This window comes from Colobus angolensis, unplaced genomic scaffold, assembly GCF_000951035.1.
Source record: "Colobus angolensis palliatus isolate OR3802 unplaced genomic scaffold, Cang.pa_1.0 Scaffold53, whole genome shotgun sequence".
NCBI classification, from domain to species: domain Eukaryota; kingdom Metazoa; phylum Chordata; class Mammalia; order Primates; family Cercopithecidae; genus Colobus; species Colobus angolensis.
In genome coordinates this window covers 11,815,030-11,833,127 of record NW_012118821.1, presented here as the reverse complement: position 1 = coordinate 11,833,127, position 18,098 = coordinate 11,815,030, and the positions used below count along the sequence as shown (strand labels likewise).

The following is an 18,098-nucleotide window of genomic DNA, read 5'->3' as shown; positions in this document are numbered from 1 at the left end:
TCCTGGAAGATACAGTCTCCCCTCCAAGACAAGGCAGGAAGGAGGGGCTGCCCATGCCCACCCTGCCCTGGAAGGCACGAAGAGCTAACCGGCTCCCTCGGAAAATGCTAATGGTGGGGACCATCACACCGTCTTGCAAGATGAAGTAAGAGAAGAAGAAAGTGCTGATGCTGGAGAAACAGCAAGCTGGCCTGGAATTTCAAATCAACATAAGCCGCCAAGCCCAACGTGAAGGGAGGCAAACCAAAGAGAACGAATCCCTGCAGTCTCTGACCAGTTAAGAGGCAACACTAGAAGCAACTTTTACAGAGGCTGTTTTCCTGTCTACAGCTGGCCCGTTGGAACTGGAGATGTGCCAATCTTTCGCAAAGTGTCCCTCATCAAGAAATTCAAAGGAATGTTGCCATGTTCTGATGTATTGGCCAAGTTCCCAGGGGAGTTAGTCATGTTTTGACCATGAGGGAAATGTGGTTTCGAGCCATACAAAAGATGCCTGAACAAAGTGGGTTGAATTGCTCTTGCTAATGCTGTCGTTTGGAGATCCTAAAGCTACTTTGTCCACGAGGAACTGTTTTGGATAAGGCTACAGACTTTACAGCCGTTAGGTAAGAGGAAGCCCTCCAGGCGTTTACATTCCATGAAGAAAGTTCCAAGGGTCTTGTGGCGAAAGAGCTAGTTCAGGAAGTCACTGAACATAAGCAGGTGATCTATGGCCCTAGGGCCTTGGACAGGGATCCTGTAAAAGATGACATGGGTGTGAAACAGAAGCCTACACTTTGCAATAGTCCTGGTCTATTGTCAGGGGTCTGGGATGCCAGTCCTGGTCTATCATCAGGGGTCTGGGAGGTGGGGAGGGATGACTGGGAAAGAGATCAAATGTGGGTTGAAAAGCAGCATTCTCTTTGCGTGGATAACAATGCTTTTTCCAAACAAAAGGAAAACCAAGCAATTTGACATAATGATATGGCATGTCCAATAATTTAAAGTGATTATCTGGGGACTCTTGGCTCTCATCGCACTGTGAGCATCTCCCAGGTCTCACCCTCTTTCCCCGTGTGCACCTGCACCTATGCTCTCCCTGGAGTGTGGAGGCTTTGAGACTCCCTCTGTGACTTCTACCCGCTTCTTCTGAACCTGTCTGGACCTGCATCTAGAGATGTCTATGCAAAGGAGGGAAATCTCAGTGTGGCAGTATAAATGTAGGTGTTTCACCGTTTTGCCAGATTTATGCTTAAAAATGACAGGCATAGAGAAGAGGGAGGTAAAACTCTAGAATGATGTGTGTCTGGTTGAATTCCATGACTCTCCGGATCCCCGAACCGCGAGTTGACATTGTCCTAAAGAGTATTCATGACTAAGACCACAGTGTATTTAAGAACATAGCTATTATGATGGTAGATTTTGTCATGAGTGCTACTTAAGTATCCATATTGTAAATACTCCTATGAATTTATTTTAAAAATTAAAGTTTGATTATTTAGTCATTTTATAAAAATATGAGTAACTGTAAAATTTCCCTTCCATATGCATGCATATCTGGAGAAAACACTCATGCTTTAGGAAATTCCAGATAGGAAGGATATGACATGAACAAGCTGGGGGTATGTCAGGGGAAAAGGCAGATTGGGTTGTGTGGAAAAGTGGCTGAAATTCCGAGGACTCAATCACGTTTTTATATCAAGGCACTGGGGTTCACAGGCCACGTTTTTTAACAGACATTTTTCTTTGCAAATGACACATCTTTTTTTTTTTTTTTTTTTGTGAACTACTGAGTGCATGGATTTTTAAAAGAGAATTATTGTCATTAAATCTTACTTGAGTTCTTGGGAGCTGGTGGCCAGCATACTTCGAATGCTTTTGTCCGCCAGGGGGCAGCCAGATAGACTGTAAGACAGGCCGGGACAGGCAGGTCAGTCAACCGCGAAGCGCATAACTCCCGAACAAACACAACATAAAAACCAAAATTAAAGAGTTTAATGCAGAAAAGCAATGGGCAAGTGCTGTATATTGAATTTTTTTTGCACAATTAATTCTGAATTGGTTCGAATATAAATTTAAGAAAATATTTCTGTTAATAAGAAATTGTTTAAAAAATAAGATAAAACATTTGTGCTCTTTGGCTTAAATGCTTAAGAAGAATTTTACAAATTTAGGTTGTTTATTTGAAGATAAAAGACATTATACAACACATAAATTAGCATGCTTTTGAAGGTCAACATATAGCACTTAAAGGGTTGACACAGAATTCAACATTTTTACTTTGACAGCATTGTTGAGGTAAGCTGAAAACAATAAATTGAAAAGACAGAATCCACCATGAGAAAAAGGAAGTCACACCTTCTGTGTGAGGCGTAATTACCAGTCACATGACCACTCCCATCACACCCTGGAGTTGGACATCTGCCACCAAACAAAAACAAAAACAGCCAAAATAGTAAGTATGTTTTCAAAAAAAAAACTTTTAAAAAAGTTTCATTGTTTCCAGTTTAGCTGCAATGTCTGCAAGGGGATTTAAGCACCCTGAAGAAAAGCGGCAAAATGCACGGGTTAAATGAAAATGACGCCCCCGTCCAACAGAGCGTCATTGGGAACAGGCAAGTGCACGGTGAGCTGCTCACTCTACTGACCCGGCAATCGGAAACATTTATATGCTGCGAATGTCGCATGCTCAAACGGCAAGGCATATACAGATCCGGTTTTTAAAAATCAGCCAAAGAATGGGAAGATTAAGAAGATTCATAATTTCACCTCACGGCATGCTTACGTTATTAAATCCTTTTTGCTCTCCTTGCACTGAGGGTACTTGGGTTTGGGACTTGGGATGGTCACCTCCCCGGGATACCGTCTTTCTTCTAGAGCCTCCTGGAATGGGTCCAAGTCTTCTGGCTGTGGGCAAAACACAGCTTCAGAGCCACACGGATGATCACACGGCACACAGACTGAGGGAGGCGGTTCGTGGCTCTGGGGTGGCCTCTAATCTTACACCTCTTTCTGCTGTACCTTTAAGATCCTCTTTGTCCTGATAATGCCCCTTCTGAAAATGCATATTGAGCTTTTCTTCCACTGCTCTAAACTAAAATGATGGTCACCTGTCAGCGGTCAGGGCCCTTATTCAATATTCACCTGGCCACGCTCACCACATGGACACACACATGGTCTGGCAGCCAGAGACTACATTTAACTTGGTCTTCCTCATTCAGCCTTCAGCACACACCTGTGGGTGGGCTGCTTTATCCAACACTTGCCTGCAAAGATTCAACACTGGAACTACAGTGTGTTAGGGCTAAGCTTTCCCCCACCATTGGTCAGGATTTTGCAAGCACTTGCTTTAAGATTCAGGGTAATGGAGACCAATTTAGAGGAATGTAACTAAATTTCCTTTTCAGTTGTGTGTTCACCTGCAGTAACGTGGATGTTTCCATAGGTGGCGATGCTCAGCAGACGCATTTCCTAAGTCTAGCTACATGGGAAGGTTTGTCTTCCATGACGATCCAGGATGAAAACACTTCTGTCATTTTATGAGGGCTTACTTTCAACTAAAATAAATTTGGAGATTCAACCACCATGCCTTATTTGGTAGTAATGATTCAACACTGCAGGAGAAAAAAATACTTAGAAATTTAGCTTGCCACTCTGATTTGGTTCTTTTCCACAATGCCTGGATCCTGAAATCAATTTGAAGAATGCAGATAACAGGCTTATAAGCAGGTGCCCTCTCTGCCAATTTCTACATGGGGCTAATGTTTCTTTCTTTCTTTCTTTCTTTCTTTTTTTTTTTTTTTCTATTTCCTTGTTTCTGTAAGACACTACTGCTTTGATGGTGGTCTCTCTATTGCACTAAAAATAAATTTCATTTTTCAGTGAATAAAGAGGATGTCATAGTTCTCAGAATCAAAGACTTTAAAGTCAGTACATAAAGAAAACATTTTTCTTTATTTCTTTTCAAAGCCTAAAGGGCATTATATCTATTTTAATAACCTGAATTTGAACACTGTAGCTACTTCAAAAATCTGTTCTTGACATAGATGTTTTAGTAATACAGTCATAAACAAAGATTTAGGTGATGGTACTAGAATAATTGATTCAAGGCTAGAGTAAACTCTTTTGAATACTTTAGGTTTCTTAGAGAAGGGACACTGTCCTTAGTTTCGAAGAGCTAGTTAATTAACAGCACACAGTTAACCATTTAAGTATCTAAGACTCCTATTAAAATTCTCTACCAGCAAGGAAAATCCTGTATTGTTTCAACAGGACACCCAGAAAAATGAAATCACATGCTATTTATATGTTTTCTTAAAGTAATCATTTGTAACAAAACATATTTGTTAGAAAATAAACTTTATCATTTACAAGAGTCGATAGTTAGCTTCGCTCTAATCAGTGTTAGTCACAAATCTCTTCTGGGTCAACAAAAACTGTTTTCTAAGTCCTCCTCAGTTAAAGGTCATATTTAAAGAGAAAATATATTTTCTCATAAGGTATGTGCAAATGGCACTTCTTTCAGCTGGGGCCCCATTTTAAAGTCTGGCAGTCAACACAGGCTCAATGAAAAGGACATACAGTCATGTCTTTGGACTCGTCCTCGTCTATCCTCCGGGGTTTCATTTTGGTGTAGTCTACGGGCAAGTCCCAGCAGTCGCCCTCGCCCAGCTGGAAACACCGGCTGTTCATCACTGCCTGCTGCTGGGGGGACATGGGCTCCAGGGGGGTCAGGACGGGGCAGCAGCTGTCCCGCGGCCTCTGCTTGTTCATGCTGAGGTCCAGGGTCCCGTTCTCATCCACCTCCATGTCAGGGTTCTGTGGGCAGAAAGACATGGTGACTGCGCTTGGCCTGGCACCTTGTAACACCACAGGTCCTTCCTCCCAGACTGCAGTCTTGCCACCAGCCAGGGGAGCGTTCAAACACAGAATTCCTCACTGCCGTTTCCTTGGCCTGAACTCCCAAGGTGAACAGTCCTGGTCTTTTGGGACATTCCTGTTATCCCATGCTTAGCTGCAAAACTGGTTGGAGAATCCAGGCATCCCTCCCACCCTCCCTCCATTTCCCTATTTATCTACTGTCTATCCTCTCTCTCTCCTTCCTTTTGTCCTATTATATCTCTGATTTAGAGTTTGTTCAGAAGAAAATTACAAGTATTTAATTTCAATTTTATTACAGTTACAAATACCTAAGAGATAAAAATTTTACGTGTATGCATGTGTGTATATACATGTATGTGCATGTATGTATGTGTGTGTATAAACACACACATATATATCAGCTTAAAAATTCTCTTTTAGTTTTATTGATGCTAATAGTTCAAGAATTAGGGAGGAGGAGAACAAAAGAATTAGAAGGATGAAGGAAGGAAAGAGAATAAACTAAAATTTACCTTGTAATACAATTTTTTTTTTTTTTTTGAGGGACAGAGTCTTGCTCTGTTACCCAGGCTGGAGTGCAGTGGCACAACCTGGGCTCACTGCAACCTTCACCTCCCAGGTTCAAGCAATTCTCCTGTCTCAGTTTCCCAAGTAGCTGGGACTACAGGTTTGCGCCACCATGCCCAGCTAATTTTTGTATTTTTTAGTAGAGATGGGGTTTCACTATATGTTGGCCAGGCTGGTCTCAAACTCCTGACCTCAAGTGATCCGGCTGCCTCAGCCTACCAAAGTGCTGGGATTACAGGTGTGAGCCACGTGCCTGGCTGTAATAAGAACTTTTATAATGAAGATAATTTTCCATTTTAAGAAAGGAGATCTGCAGTTGCAGCTAAAAATACCTTTACTACAGTGATTACCATCTGATCTCCAAATTTCAGCAAACCTGCAATTTAGTCTACTGGCTTAAAAAACAACAACAACAACAAAGAGGTACAGGGTGAGGCTTTCTGTTTTTTTTAAAGGATGCTTTGAAATGCATCAAGAATTCTGCAGCACTTGTCTCTAAGGGAGAAAGTGAGAAGGGACACGTGGATAGAAAATTAAAAAAAAAAAAAATCAAAATACCCCTAACAATCCTGCATGTTTTTCCCCAAAGAGTGACACTCTTTTGAGCAAAATTTGATTTCAGAGCTGGTCTGAAAGCTGCTGCCTCCTCAAAGGTCTAGCAGCTCTCTCCTCTCAATGCAACAGTAGAAGGAAGATGCTTGGAATGAGACCACCATCCCTGGAGCTGTTACCTTGATAAATTATACAGTACCATTCTGCCTGAACTCTCTTTGTCAAAGTGCACTCTGATTTGAAGTTCTGATATTAATTTAAGCTTCATAATGTTGGATTTATTCTCAGTCTTAGTTTAATTTTAAGAAAGTGCAACCAAATTTGGAAAGGGTCTCTGCCTTTTTTTTTTTTTTTTTTTTTTTTTTTTGTGGTTGCCACAGAATCTCTTCCATGCTAACCTTGCATTTTTGCAACCTTGATCACCAGGAAAACTGCAGGCACCTGACGCTTCTCCAAAATCTAGGACTAAATATACTGATAGAAGAAAAAACATTTGCAAAACGTAAGATTACTGACCTTTCTTCATTCATACCAACTACAAGTATTTACAAGAACCACTGTCAGTGTTGTGCACTCAGGTGCATGGCCAGGCAGCGCTCCACAGTGGAGAGCCCTTTGTTTATCGGGAGAGGAGGTGAACATGTCCGCTGCTCAGCGTCTCTGAGAACAGCCAGACCGCTCCCTGCACCGCCTGGTTCTCCCCGGCCGCCTAGTGGCCTCGGCGAGGCAGCTCTCTCCCAGGTCTGCTGCATCTTAAAGGCTCTCTCTCCCGCCCAGCAGAAGCACTGGTTCAATTGATAAGAAAATTAAAAACAGACACTCTTCCTATGCCTTTCATAGCGCTACAGCACCCAGGAAAATGTGGAACGAACGAGTGCTGGCTGTAAATACACGGCTGATCCCTTGGTGTGAAGCCTGATTTTTACTTCCTTTGTTTCTCTGCTACCCAGGAATCCATGGGCAGATGCCTGCATTTCACTTGGCAACGGTGCTAGCAGAGCTTCCTGTCAAAGTTCAAGGGAGGTCCACGCTTCGTTTTGCATCCTCTGTGTGGTCACTGGAGACCACAGGAGGACCATGTGCTGTTCTTTGTTGACAGAAATGCTTCTGGATCCTGGAGAGAAGGATCCATGGATGCACATTAATTTACGAGATCTGACCCTTGCCTCTGATCGAGAAAATGGTTGCGCTTTGGACAATGGTGCTGTTCAGGCTGCTTTAAGGGAAGCTGCACTAATTGTTCACAGTGGCAAGAATGGTTGAAGGAGATCAGGGCGTTCGCACCATAAAGCTGCCCTGAAAGCGCCGCGTGTCTCGGCGGCTGGGTCCGCGGCCCGGCCTCCCCCACCCGCCAGGGGGCCCCACCTGCCCAGGCGCGTGTACCCGCGTGGCGCACAGGTCCTGCGGCTTGGTGCTCAGGTTCTGCGGCATCTCGCGGCAGCGCGTGGACAGGTTGAGGATGGCGGTGGCCGCCATGTGGGCCGCCTCCATGTCGTGCGTGTAGTCGAAGCTGCTCTTGCTGCAGGTGCTGCTGGCGCTGCTGCCCCCGCCGCAGCTCAGGTTGCTGCTGCTGCTGGGCGCGTAGCTGCTGGTGCTGCTGCTGCTGGGGCTGGGGTCCTTGCAGTACCGCTTCGCTGGGGAGACAGGGACACGGATGACTCAGGCTCCGGCCGCAGGGCACACGGCACACAGCACATGGCAGGGCCTGCCCGCCCCGGCCTTAGCCACACACAGCCGCGTGGGACGGCCCTCAGGGTGCCGGGGCTTTGGCATAAAGAAAACAAACAACAGGCAAACGAAAACAAAACAAAACCCTCTGGCTCCTTTTCTTTTTTTCTACTTTTTTCTCTTTTTCTTATTTTTTTGCCCTGGAGGAGAATTCATCACCTGTTGGAAAGGCTGCACCTCGCACCCAGCACAGGCAGTTATCTGGTCCCTCGAAAGACAGACACAGGGCTGGCTAGCTTTCAGGAACCACAGGGTGTAGGGAAGTGACTGGGAATTCCAGCCCAGTCAAACCCCTGTGGAGGCCCTAAGAGTGAGTGGGGCTCCTCCCCAGCACATGAGGGCTCACGAGCACTTTTGGTGACCCGACCTGGATCCAGTCTCTCATCTGTCAAGAAGTAGGCTGTTCCTTTGAGCCAGAGGGGCTGTGGCAGCCTCCTGGGGCCTGGGTCCTCTGTGCAGGTGACCAGGATTCAAGGGGACCTGGGGGCCACCTGCTGGGCCTGTGGGGACCACGTGCTTTGGGAAGTGGATTTCTGGCTGGGCATGCAGACCAGACAGGGTGAGTCCAACATCCTTTTTTTTCTAGAATGCTGATACCGGCCATGGGAGTGAAAGGGGGAAATGCACGCAGAGAATACGCTCAGGATAGATGTCGGAACACCTGAGTGGCCATTTGGTGGCAGGCAGACGTGTGGGGCACGTGTGCAGCTGCCCCTTTCATAGCCACGGCCTCTCTGTGCCCTGCACTGACCCTCAATGACACGATTTCCACTGCCCAGTAATCCTTTCTGAGCCACCACACTCACTAACAGCCAAACCGGCGCTGAGGGGTAAGGGTTATTTGTTAGAGCTGTTAACAATCTCCTTTAGTACATGAAACTGTTTCAGTCCAGGATTTATCTGATGGGCCCTTCTTTATTAATTGTTATCCCTGCCAATTAATGTCACAGGACATCATTTGTGCATGGCCAGACATGTCACTTGGAATCCAGCAGAGTGAAGAGTTACTCGGAGGTGGACCTGGTCTCTCTCATGTCCTAAATCCCTCCATCAGTGAGTCCCTCCCTTTAGGAAGCAACTTCTTCCCCAAGAGATCCCCGCCTGCTTCCCTGGGAGCAGCATGAGTGCAGCTGGGAGAACTTGGTGATAGGCTAGAGACATTCTAGCCCGGGTTCTCCTGGTGCTTAGGGCTGCCCTACTCCTAATCAGCAAAGCCCCAAGCTGCCTAATTCCAATGGAAACTATGGTTTTATTTGCTGCTACAAGGAAAGGGAGACCTCGCAGGCAGTCATGGCTTCCGCAGTGTCTTCCGTGCCATCAGCAGCAGGTCTGAACCTGGAACCAGGCTTCCCCAGGGACTCCTCCCCCCAGAGGAAGAAGAGAACAAAGCTAAGTGAAGCTAAAAGCTTTCTCACATTGCTGATATGGTCATTATGAGCTAATGCTAAGAAATTGCCCTGGATTCGGATACAAAGGAAAAAAAGAAGCTTTCATCATTGATAAGGTTTGGTTTGGGACTGAAGGCTCTCAGGACATGGGGAAGAGGTGTGTTATTGGTGATTCTATAACGCACAGGCCCCTGCAGAGGAAGCACTGAGGACAGTACCCAGGGTGGGAGCTGGCCACACTGTCTTCGTCTCAGCCTCTGCCAAAAGCTACAGAGAATTCCCCAAGCAAGTGACCGCTTTACACCCAGATTCCCGTGCATGAACCAGAGGCTCAAATCCACACCCACAAAACCCATGAAATATAATAGCAATCTGTTGATATTATGACTGTGTTTTGCTAATCTGAATCAGCAAAGCCACCCAGAGTGGTCCCATGGCTGGTGGGGCACAGCTGCCCCTGAGAAGCATGTCTGAGTGTCCATCGGTGTGCCCCTCCCTTCTCTCTCCTTTGGGAACGCCCCTCCTCTAGGGAGCCCAGCAGCACAGGGCGGGGTGGGTAGTGGCTGCTGGTCTGAGCAAGGCCCACGCCAGGGCTTTTGAGAGAGACCACCATGGGGCTGCAAGGGAGTCAACCAGAGGCAGACAGCAGAGGCTGTGAGGACACCCCCGCTGGCCCTGTGCAGTGAGCACCCTGAGCCACCCTGAGCAACCATCAGTTTGCAGTTTGTGATACTCTGGATATGAACTAAAGGTTGTGATTTTACATCATTTACAATTTTGTTAAGAAATAGTAGAACAATTGTAGGAGAAATGAAATAATAATATGGGGTTTCGTTTTTACTGGTGAGGGCTAGCCACTGGTTTAGGAAAAAAAAAATCATTGCCCACATAAATTTAAAAAAAAAATAACACTTTTGTTTTGAAATGAGGGAATTTCAATTCCTAAAAAAATTAAAGGAATAACACAAGTCAATGCAACAAACAACTGCAGCTGGCCTAGGTTGGCTGGCAACCTTGCACTCAGCTTTGGTGAGGGCGATGCTCAGGAGTGTGGGCGCAGAGGTGAGGCAGGAGCTCCCGTTCACGCCCAGACAGAGACTTCTCGTTACAAGCTCCTCTCACAGTGACTCTGGCCACACTATGTTCACAGCATCCTCCAACAGAATTGCATAGAGACCTCCACCACCCTGTAAGATGCTACCACATGCCCACCCCACAGATGTGGAGACTGAGGCTGCCCAACGTCCACAAAGAGCCTCGACTGCCATCAACGATGTGTTTGTCTGGGAGAGCTCAGCATCTTATCAATGAGGAAATGCTACCCCAGCATCTCTATATGCCACTAACATCTAGGCTGACCATCAATCAAGCAGATAATCCCATTCACAGTAGCCACAAAGAAAAGGAAATACCTAGGAACACAGCTCACCAAGGAGATGAACGATCTCCAGGAGAATTATAAAACACTGCTGAAAGGAATCAGAGATGACACAAATAAACGGAAAAATGTCCCATGTTCATGGATTGGAAGAATCAATATTGTTAAAATGGCCATACTGCCCAAAGCAATCTACAGATTCAATTCTATTCCTATCAAACTACCAATGTAATTCTTTACAGAGTTAGAAAAAAAAAACTCTAAAATCTCTATGGAATCAAAAAGGAGTCCAAATAGCCAAAGCAATCCTAAGCAAAATGAACAAAGCCAGAGGTTACACTCTACCTGACTTGAAAGTACACTATAAGGCTACAGTAACCAAAATAGCTTGGTACCGGTGTAAAAATAGACACACAGACCAATGGAACACAATAGAAAACTCAGAAATACAGCCACACACCTACAACCATCTAATCTTTGACAAGGCCAATGAGAGCAAGCAATGGGGAAATGGTACTGGGATAACGGCCGAGCTATTCACAGAGGAATGAAACTAGACCCATACCTTTTGCCATATACACAAACTAATGTAAGATGGATTAATGATGTAAGTGTAAGATGTCCAAGTATAAAAATTTGAGAAGAAAATCTAGGAAATACCCTTTTCAACACTGACCTTGGCAAATATTTTTTTGGCTAGGTCTCCAAAAGCAATTGCAACAAAAAAACAAAAATAGACAAGTGGGACCTAATTAAAGAAAAGAAGCTTCTGCACAGCAAAAGAAACCATCAATGGAGCAGACAGACAACCTACAGAATAGGAGAAGATATTCACACACTATATCAGATGACAAAGGTCTAATATCTGACATCTATAAGGAACAAATACATCCACAAGCAAACCACAAAAAAAAAACCATTAAAAATGGGCAAAGAACATGAACAGACACTTCTCAAAAGAAGACATACAAGTGGCCAACAACCATGTGACAAAATGCTCAACATCACTAATCACCAGAGAACTGCAAATCAAAACCACAATGAGACAGTTTCTCACACCCGTCTGAATGGCTACTATTAAAAAGCCAAAAACAGCAGATGCTGGAGAGGCTGTGGAGAAAAGGGAACACTTATATTTTCTTGGTGGAAATGCAAATGAGTTCAGCCACTGGATAGTAGCTTGAAGGTTTCGCAAGGCACATTAAATAGAGCCACCATTAGACCCAGCAGTCCCGTTATTGAGTATTTACCCAAATGAAAATAGATCGTTGTACCAGAAAGACACATGCACTCGTATGCTCATCACCATGCTCTTCACAGTAGCAGAGACACAGAATCAACTAGGCACCCATCAGTGGTGGATGGATAAAGAAAATGCGGTACACAGACACTGTGTAATACTACGCAGCTGCAAAAAGAATGAAATCGTGTCATATGCAGTAACACGGACGGTGCTGGAGGCCACAAACCTGAATGGATTAATGCAGGGACAGAAAACTTTGTACCACACGTTCTCACCTGTGAGTGGGAGCCAAACATTGAGCACACGGGGACATAAACGTGGGAACAATCGCCACTGTGGACACTAGAGAGGGGCATGGGTTGGAGAACTACCTCTTGGGTACTGTATTCACTACCTGGGTGCAGTATGCCCATGTAATGAACATGCACAGGTACCCACTGTGTCTGAAATAAAAGTTGAAACAAGAAAGAAAGACGCTACCTCTATGTGACAACATTTTACTTGAGAGAATTTTTAACTAAAACGACTCTCTGCGTTTCTTCCTCTCATCTTACTTGAGTCACCTTAAATTATCTTGAAGTTATAAAATGTAGATGTGACGATGCATTGACTTTTCCAGATATTTATTTCATAAGATGCTACAACTAGATGATGCCAAGTGGACAGTACCAAATTTTAGTCGGTGACTGATTTAGTCTTTTGATGAGCCTGTCGACTCACTACACTCAAATGGGCAGCGAAGACAGCATCTACTTTCACATGCATCCTTTATTTAATAAAAAATATCATTTGAAAGTTTTAATTGAAACAAAAATAAAAATAAGGGTGACTACAGTTAAAATTGCTCAGGAAAGGAAGGTCTTTGGTCCTAATAATTATCCCTATTTGTAAAATGTCAGCATAGCCCTTCATGCCAGTATCTTTTGGACCACAATCAGCACTGCTCTGCTCAGTGCCCTGACAGCAGGGGGCGCTGCAGAGCAGGGGCTTCAGATTGGGGGTGCTCTGTTCCCCCTCTTCCAGCATGGAGGATGCTTGGTCTGATGAGAGCAGTTTCACAACAACAGAATACTTTCTTTCAGCAAACAAAGCTTTTTTTTTTTTTTTGAGACAAGAGTCTCACTCTGTCACCCAGGCTGGAGTGCAGTGGCGTGATCTCGACTCATTGTAATCTCCACCTCTTGGGCTCAAGTGATTCTCTTGCCTCAGCCTCCCAAGTAGCTGGGATTACAGGTGCCCACCACCATGCCCGGCTAATTTTTGTATTTTTAGTAGAGGCAGGGTTTCACTGTGTTGGCTAGGCTGATCTTGAACTCCTGACCTTGTGATCCGCCCGCCTTAGACTCCCAAAGTGCTGGGATTACAGGCATGAGCCACCACGCCTGGCCCAAGGCTATTTTTGATCAAATTGCTTTTCAATCCATCAGCAGACAAGAATGTGTTAATGTTCCTCCAGGCGCCAAGAACATCACTGTATGTTATGAGCAATGCAGTAGCTTTAACTCTAGATGCCAGAGCTGCCTTGAAACAGGAGCAGCCGCTGGATCTTAAACCATCCTAAAAACACCTCTTCAATATTCCATCTCCTCTACTGCAGGAAAAAAGGAAAAGCACGCAGGATTTGTGTGATTAAATACAGCTGTTGACATAATAATAATAATAATAATAATAATAAACCAAAACAACAACATATAAAACCTTCCACGTGGGACCTTTTCATTTGCCTACTCTGCTCGTGAAATTCTTACTAAATGTACATGCCTCATTCTCCTAGGAATGTCTATTGCCTTATGGATTCACCTTTTCTTGCAGAGAATAGATACACATGTATCCACCGTATGAATTTCCACGAAAACTAGACAAACGCAATCACAAGATGTCCATCATGAAGATGTCTCCACTAGCTGGGACCCAGTAATCTTTAGACTAACTTGATTCAGGCCCTCATCTGTGGCACTGGGTCTCAGTCTTTACACACTTCCACCTAGTGCTTCAAGTACGTTGAAATACGGACATCTAATCTTACATGGGAAAGAACAGAGCTCTCTAGCCAGTGGGATGACATCTCAAAGGCACACGATCTACTTGCTGGAGTTGAGCTGATATCCAAGGGGCGTCGGGGTCTCGGTGTCAGGCTTTCTTTTCCTCAGTGTCCTTGGCACAGCTACTGCCTGCCTGGCCTGCCCAGGCCCTAGAGGGTGGAGCGAATCTGCAGACCCAGCCTGTGGCCCAGCAGGAGCTTGGGGCCCGTGGGAAGACAGGCCGTCTCGGCAGGCGGTGCCCGAGAGGTGAGACGCAGCCATGCTGCAGGGCAGACTGTGGCACCGAGCTCCACGGACGCAGGCAGATGGAGAGTGGTAGGAAGGGCCGCGCACTGCCCACGGGAGGAGAACTTCACCAGGGAGTGGCCTCTGCTCAGGTAGAGGCCGTGGGGAAGTCAGCCAGGTGGAGGGAAGAAGGGAGCCCTGCAGGTGGGTGTGATGGGACTGGAGACCAAGGGCCAGGGAGGTGCACTCCAGAGGGGTCATGCAGGAGAGACGAGAGGAGCCTGCAGCTGCCCAGGTAGTCAGGAGAGTCATCCGTGCAGCCAGGAGGGCAGGCGGCAAACAAGAGGAAGTGCCAAGATGATGGGAAGGTCTGAGAGCTGGAGAATTTGGAAGCTGGGAATAATCAGAAGGAGAACACGGGCAGAGCCCATTCGGGGGCTGGGAACCTGACAGGATGAGGCCCCCAAGGGTGGGGTGTGTTGCCTGGAGACACAGCAAAAGGTAGAGACATATTAGGCCAGGGGGTGGCAACTTTTTCTGGAGAGGATTTCGTAGTAAATGTTTAGGCTTTGGGAACTATGCAATTGTTTTTGTGGCCACTTGGCTCTGCCCTGTACTATAGGAGCAACCACAGCCTGCCCACCAAGCCCTGAGGGCAGCCAGGTGCCAATGACACTCTATGCATGGCATGGCAACGGAATTTCACATAGCTTTTATGTATCAGAAAATATTATTTGTCATTTGTGTTTTTCTCCAATTCTTTAAAAATGTCAAAGCCATTCTTAGCTCACCATACAAAACAGGGTGGGTGGGGCTGTGGCTTGGAGCTCCCGGGAGAGGGCAGGGCCCAGATGCCCCAGTGGATGCTCAATCCTCCTCCCCTCAGCCCCTCCGTCACCTTGCATGGATTTCTATTTCCTACAGACAACGCGAAGCCCCTTCCTCAGCAGCCCCTGCGGCTTTCCCTGTTCTTCCGTCTCGCGGGTCTCCGTCCTGGCCTCCAGACCACTGGCTGTGCTCACCATCCTGTGTGTTTCTCTCCCTTTGCATGATTTCTGCTCAAACTCTATGATCTTATCTAAAGTCTACCACTTTGGTAAAGTGCATGCTAATCCTGCGGGCAGAGGGACTCCCCACTTCACTGGGCTCCAGTGTGTGTTTCATGTCTTGTGTATCCTGAGGGAAGGAATGATGACTGACAGACGGGTAGGCAGACACACGGACACACAGACACACAGACAGACACATAGACACAGACGGTCAGGTGGACAGCAAGCACTGGTGTGCTATGTCTGGAAGGATGCAGCTGGTGAAGTGAAGCTTTTGGGAGTGGTTTGATCACAGCTGCTATGATTTAAGGGATGATTCTCCAAGGCTGCAGAGAAGGTCCTATGTTCTGTTTCATTCTGTATCTGCATGGCCCTGACCTTTGGTTGCTAAGAGCTGTACTTTTCTCCCTTACAACAGAACCATTTCTTTGCCTCTTTTTAGAAGCAACAAGTCAATTCTTTGTGCACCTGAAGCAAGTATTGGCAAAGATACATTGGAGGGTACCTGCAGGCAGCAGTCACTCTGCAGTCAGAATCTGCCACCTGGTGCCCAGAAGTGGGGCCGGATCCCCTCGGATCACACCCCATCAACAACCCTACCAGCCAGTCTTGTCCTAGTGGGCACTTTCCAGGATGCTGTTAAAATCTGTCAGATGAGTCTAGTGAAATGGAAACAGAGTGTCACTAAAAGCCCAGACTTCACACCCACACAATACATCTGCATAACACTTGTGCCTCTAAAATTTATACATGCACAAATAAGCAGAGGGTCGGCTCATTTTCTCACTACATTGTGGTAAGAGGCTGCATTTCCTTTTCTCTGTTTTCCTGAAGCCCTAACACTGAGCTTTCAGCCTGTCTGCTCAATAGACGCTTGTTTCCAGGGGGTCGGCTGCAAAGCATGGCTCAGCCTTAGTGCCCACAGCAGGGCCTCTGCCGGGCATGTGATGATCAATGCCAGTAAGTAACATGTGATCGTGCCACCGAGCGCATCCTTGCACCCGTCCCATCTCGGCTGATCTTCACTGCAGCCTGGCGAGGTCAGCAGAGGACACTCTTGCTTCCTCTCTGCTCCCGAGGAAACCCATGCCGTGCTGGGCCAATTTGTCCAGTAGCATCCGGCTCCTAAGAATGGCACCGAGAATATGCTCAGTGGATTTGACTTCAGATCCCCTAAAGGCACCGTGGCCCTGAGACTGCTCTGCTGCTCACAACTTCACCCAGAAGCCCCCTTTCCTTCACAGGCTGGAGTCTGACCTTAACAATGAAGCTCAAGAAAGAAATCAGCCCACACGGAACAAGAACAGCAAAAAAACCGGTGCGTAAAAATGAACCTCTAATGAAAGAATGGATCAAATCCCGGTAAAATGTCAATGAATTGGAAATCATATAAACAGCCTTCAATTATGAGAACTTAATTTCTTTTGATTCTTCACTTGTAGATGAACAAATGAGACGATAAGAAACCTGAAATTATCACAAACCCAACAACAAACCAACCAAACTACTTCTGTTATACCCTACAGTCACTCCTTCTATCCATTTATGTCTGTGTTTCTGACCAATATATGATAGCTCCAAGAAATACTAAATTTCATTCATTATACAAATAAATTGTTATTAAGGCAAGAAATACCATAGCGTAGAAAGATGTGCCATCATTCCTGTAGAATGATAAAAATGGTTTCTGAACTCCCCAAGCATTCAGTTTAAATATTGTGTGTGTGTACTGTGATTTTAACTAAGTGTCTTTTTCTTTGTTTTTGATCCAGTGTCTCGCTCTGTCCCCCAGGCTGGAGAGCAGCAGCACACTATCTCAGCTCACTTCAACCTCTGCCTCCCAGGTTGAAGTGATTCTTGTGCCTCAACCTACTGAGCAGCTGGGATTACAGGCATGAGCCACCACGCCTGGCTAATTTTTGTATTTTTAGTAGAAACGGGGTTTTGCCATGTTGGCCAAGCTGGTCTTGAACTCTTGACACCAAGTGATCCACCTGGCTCAGCCTCCCAAAGTGCTGGGATTACAGGCGTGAACCACTGCACCCTGCCCTAAATATCTTTTTCAAAGAAAAGCTTGATGACCTTTTTAAAAAAACTATTTCCTTCCCCTGTGCTAGAGAGTATCATGACAAGATTTCTAAATCATCAGAACATTTACACCCCAAGTCCCAATTGGTAAAACTTGGCAATGACGTCTATACAGCCTAGAATTTAAAGGAGACACACAGTTAGATAAATAAAAAAAATTAAATAAATACAGTCTTCCCCTCTAATGAAAAACTACTTACCAACTAGCTTTGTAGTGAAATGGTAACTAGTTCACACTCTTGGTAGTGGTTCAAATAAGCATTAGTCAAATAAACTACCCTTTTCCCATGAAGCCCGTGGCCCTGTGTTTGCTGCATAAGCTCTATTTTGTTGGTGCCACGGCAGCCACAAGCCAGCAAGGAACAAAGCTATGGCTCTGCCGGCAGTACCCCAGGCTGGGCCTTGTTTTGCTCCATCGTCCCCAGTTACAGGGGGACCCAGGTCCTGGTCTTGCTGTGAAGAGGCTGGGTGACAAGCAGGCCACTAGCTCTGGCTGCACGGGAATCACTGGTGGGCTTCTTAAAAATGTCATCGTGTCGTGCAGGGAGCCCTCCAGGGATTCTGATTTCATTGGTCATGAGGGCAGGTTGGGCATAAGAATTAAAAAAAAAAAATCTCCCCGGATGGTTCTCATGTGCATGCAAGGCTGAGAACACTAAGGAGATGGGTGCAGAGCTCCTCAAAGCTCCCGGGAGCCGAGGGCTGCCTGCTGGCTCCCTCTGCACTGTCTGTCTCAGGCATTTATTTAAAGGAAGCGTATTAAGATAAGGGTACTGTCTTCCCAGTACCACAAAAGACAACGAGCCAGTCCGTCGCTTCTCCCTCTCCACATTCCACGAGCAGCCGAGTGCGCTGTCTCAGAATGACTGAGGGGAAACCACCACCTTCCTTCCCCTGAAGGTTTGCTCTCCTACAGCTGTGTGGACCTGGGGGACTTTCAGCTCCTGGGCTGTGCTACGAACATCCTGTTCTTTTGGT

At 46.0% G+C, this 18,098-nt stretch overlaps 1 protein-coding gene across 3 annotated transcripts in view; it reads right to left on the bottom strand.

Moving 5' to 3' along the window:
- The window catches only part of MYT1L (myelin transcription factor 1-like), a 536,085-nt gene that overhangs the window by 94,856 nt on the left and 423,131 nt on the right, over positions 1 to 18,098 (bottom strand). For all 3 annotated transcript variants that reach the window (XM_011960959.1, XM_011960961.1, XM_011960960.1), the window contains exons 15-18: positions 7,363 to 7,613; positions 4,561 to 4,797; positions 2,765 to 2,886; positions 1,816 to 1,884 (exon numbers count right to left, since the gene is read on the bottom strand). In XM_011960959.1, the coding sequence (XP_011816349.1) occupies positions 1,816 to 1,884; positions 2,765 to 2,886; positions 4,561 to 4,797; positions 7,363 to 7,613 (679 nt within the window). The remainder of the gene's footprint in view (positions 1 to 1,815; positions 1,885 to 2,764; positions 2,887 to 4,560; positions 4,798 to 7,362; positions 7,614 to 18,098) is intronic.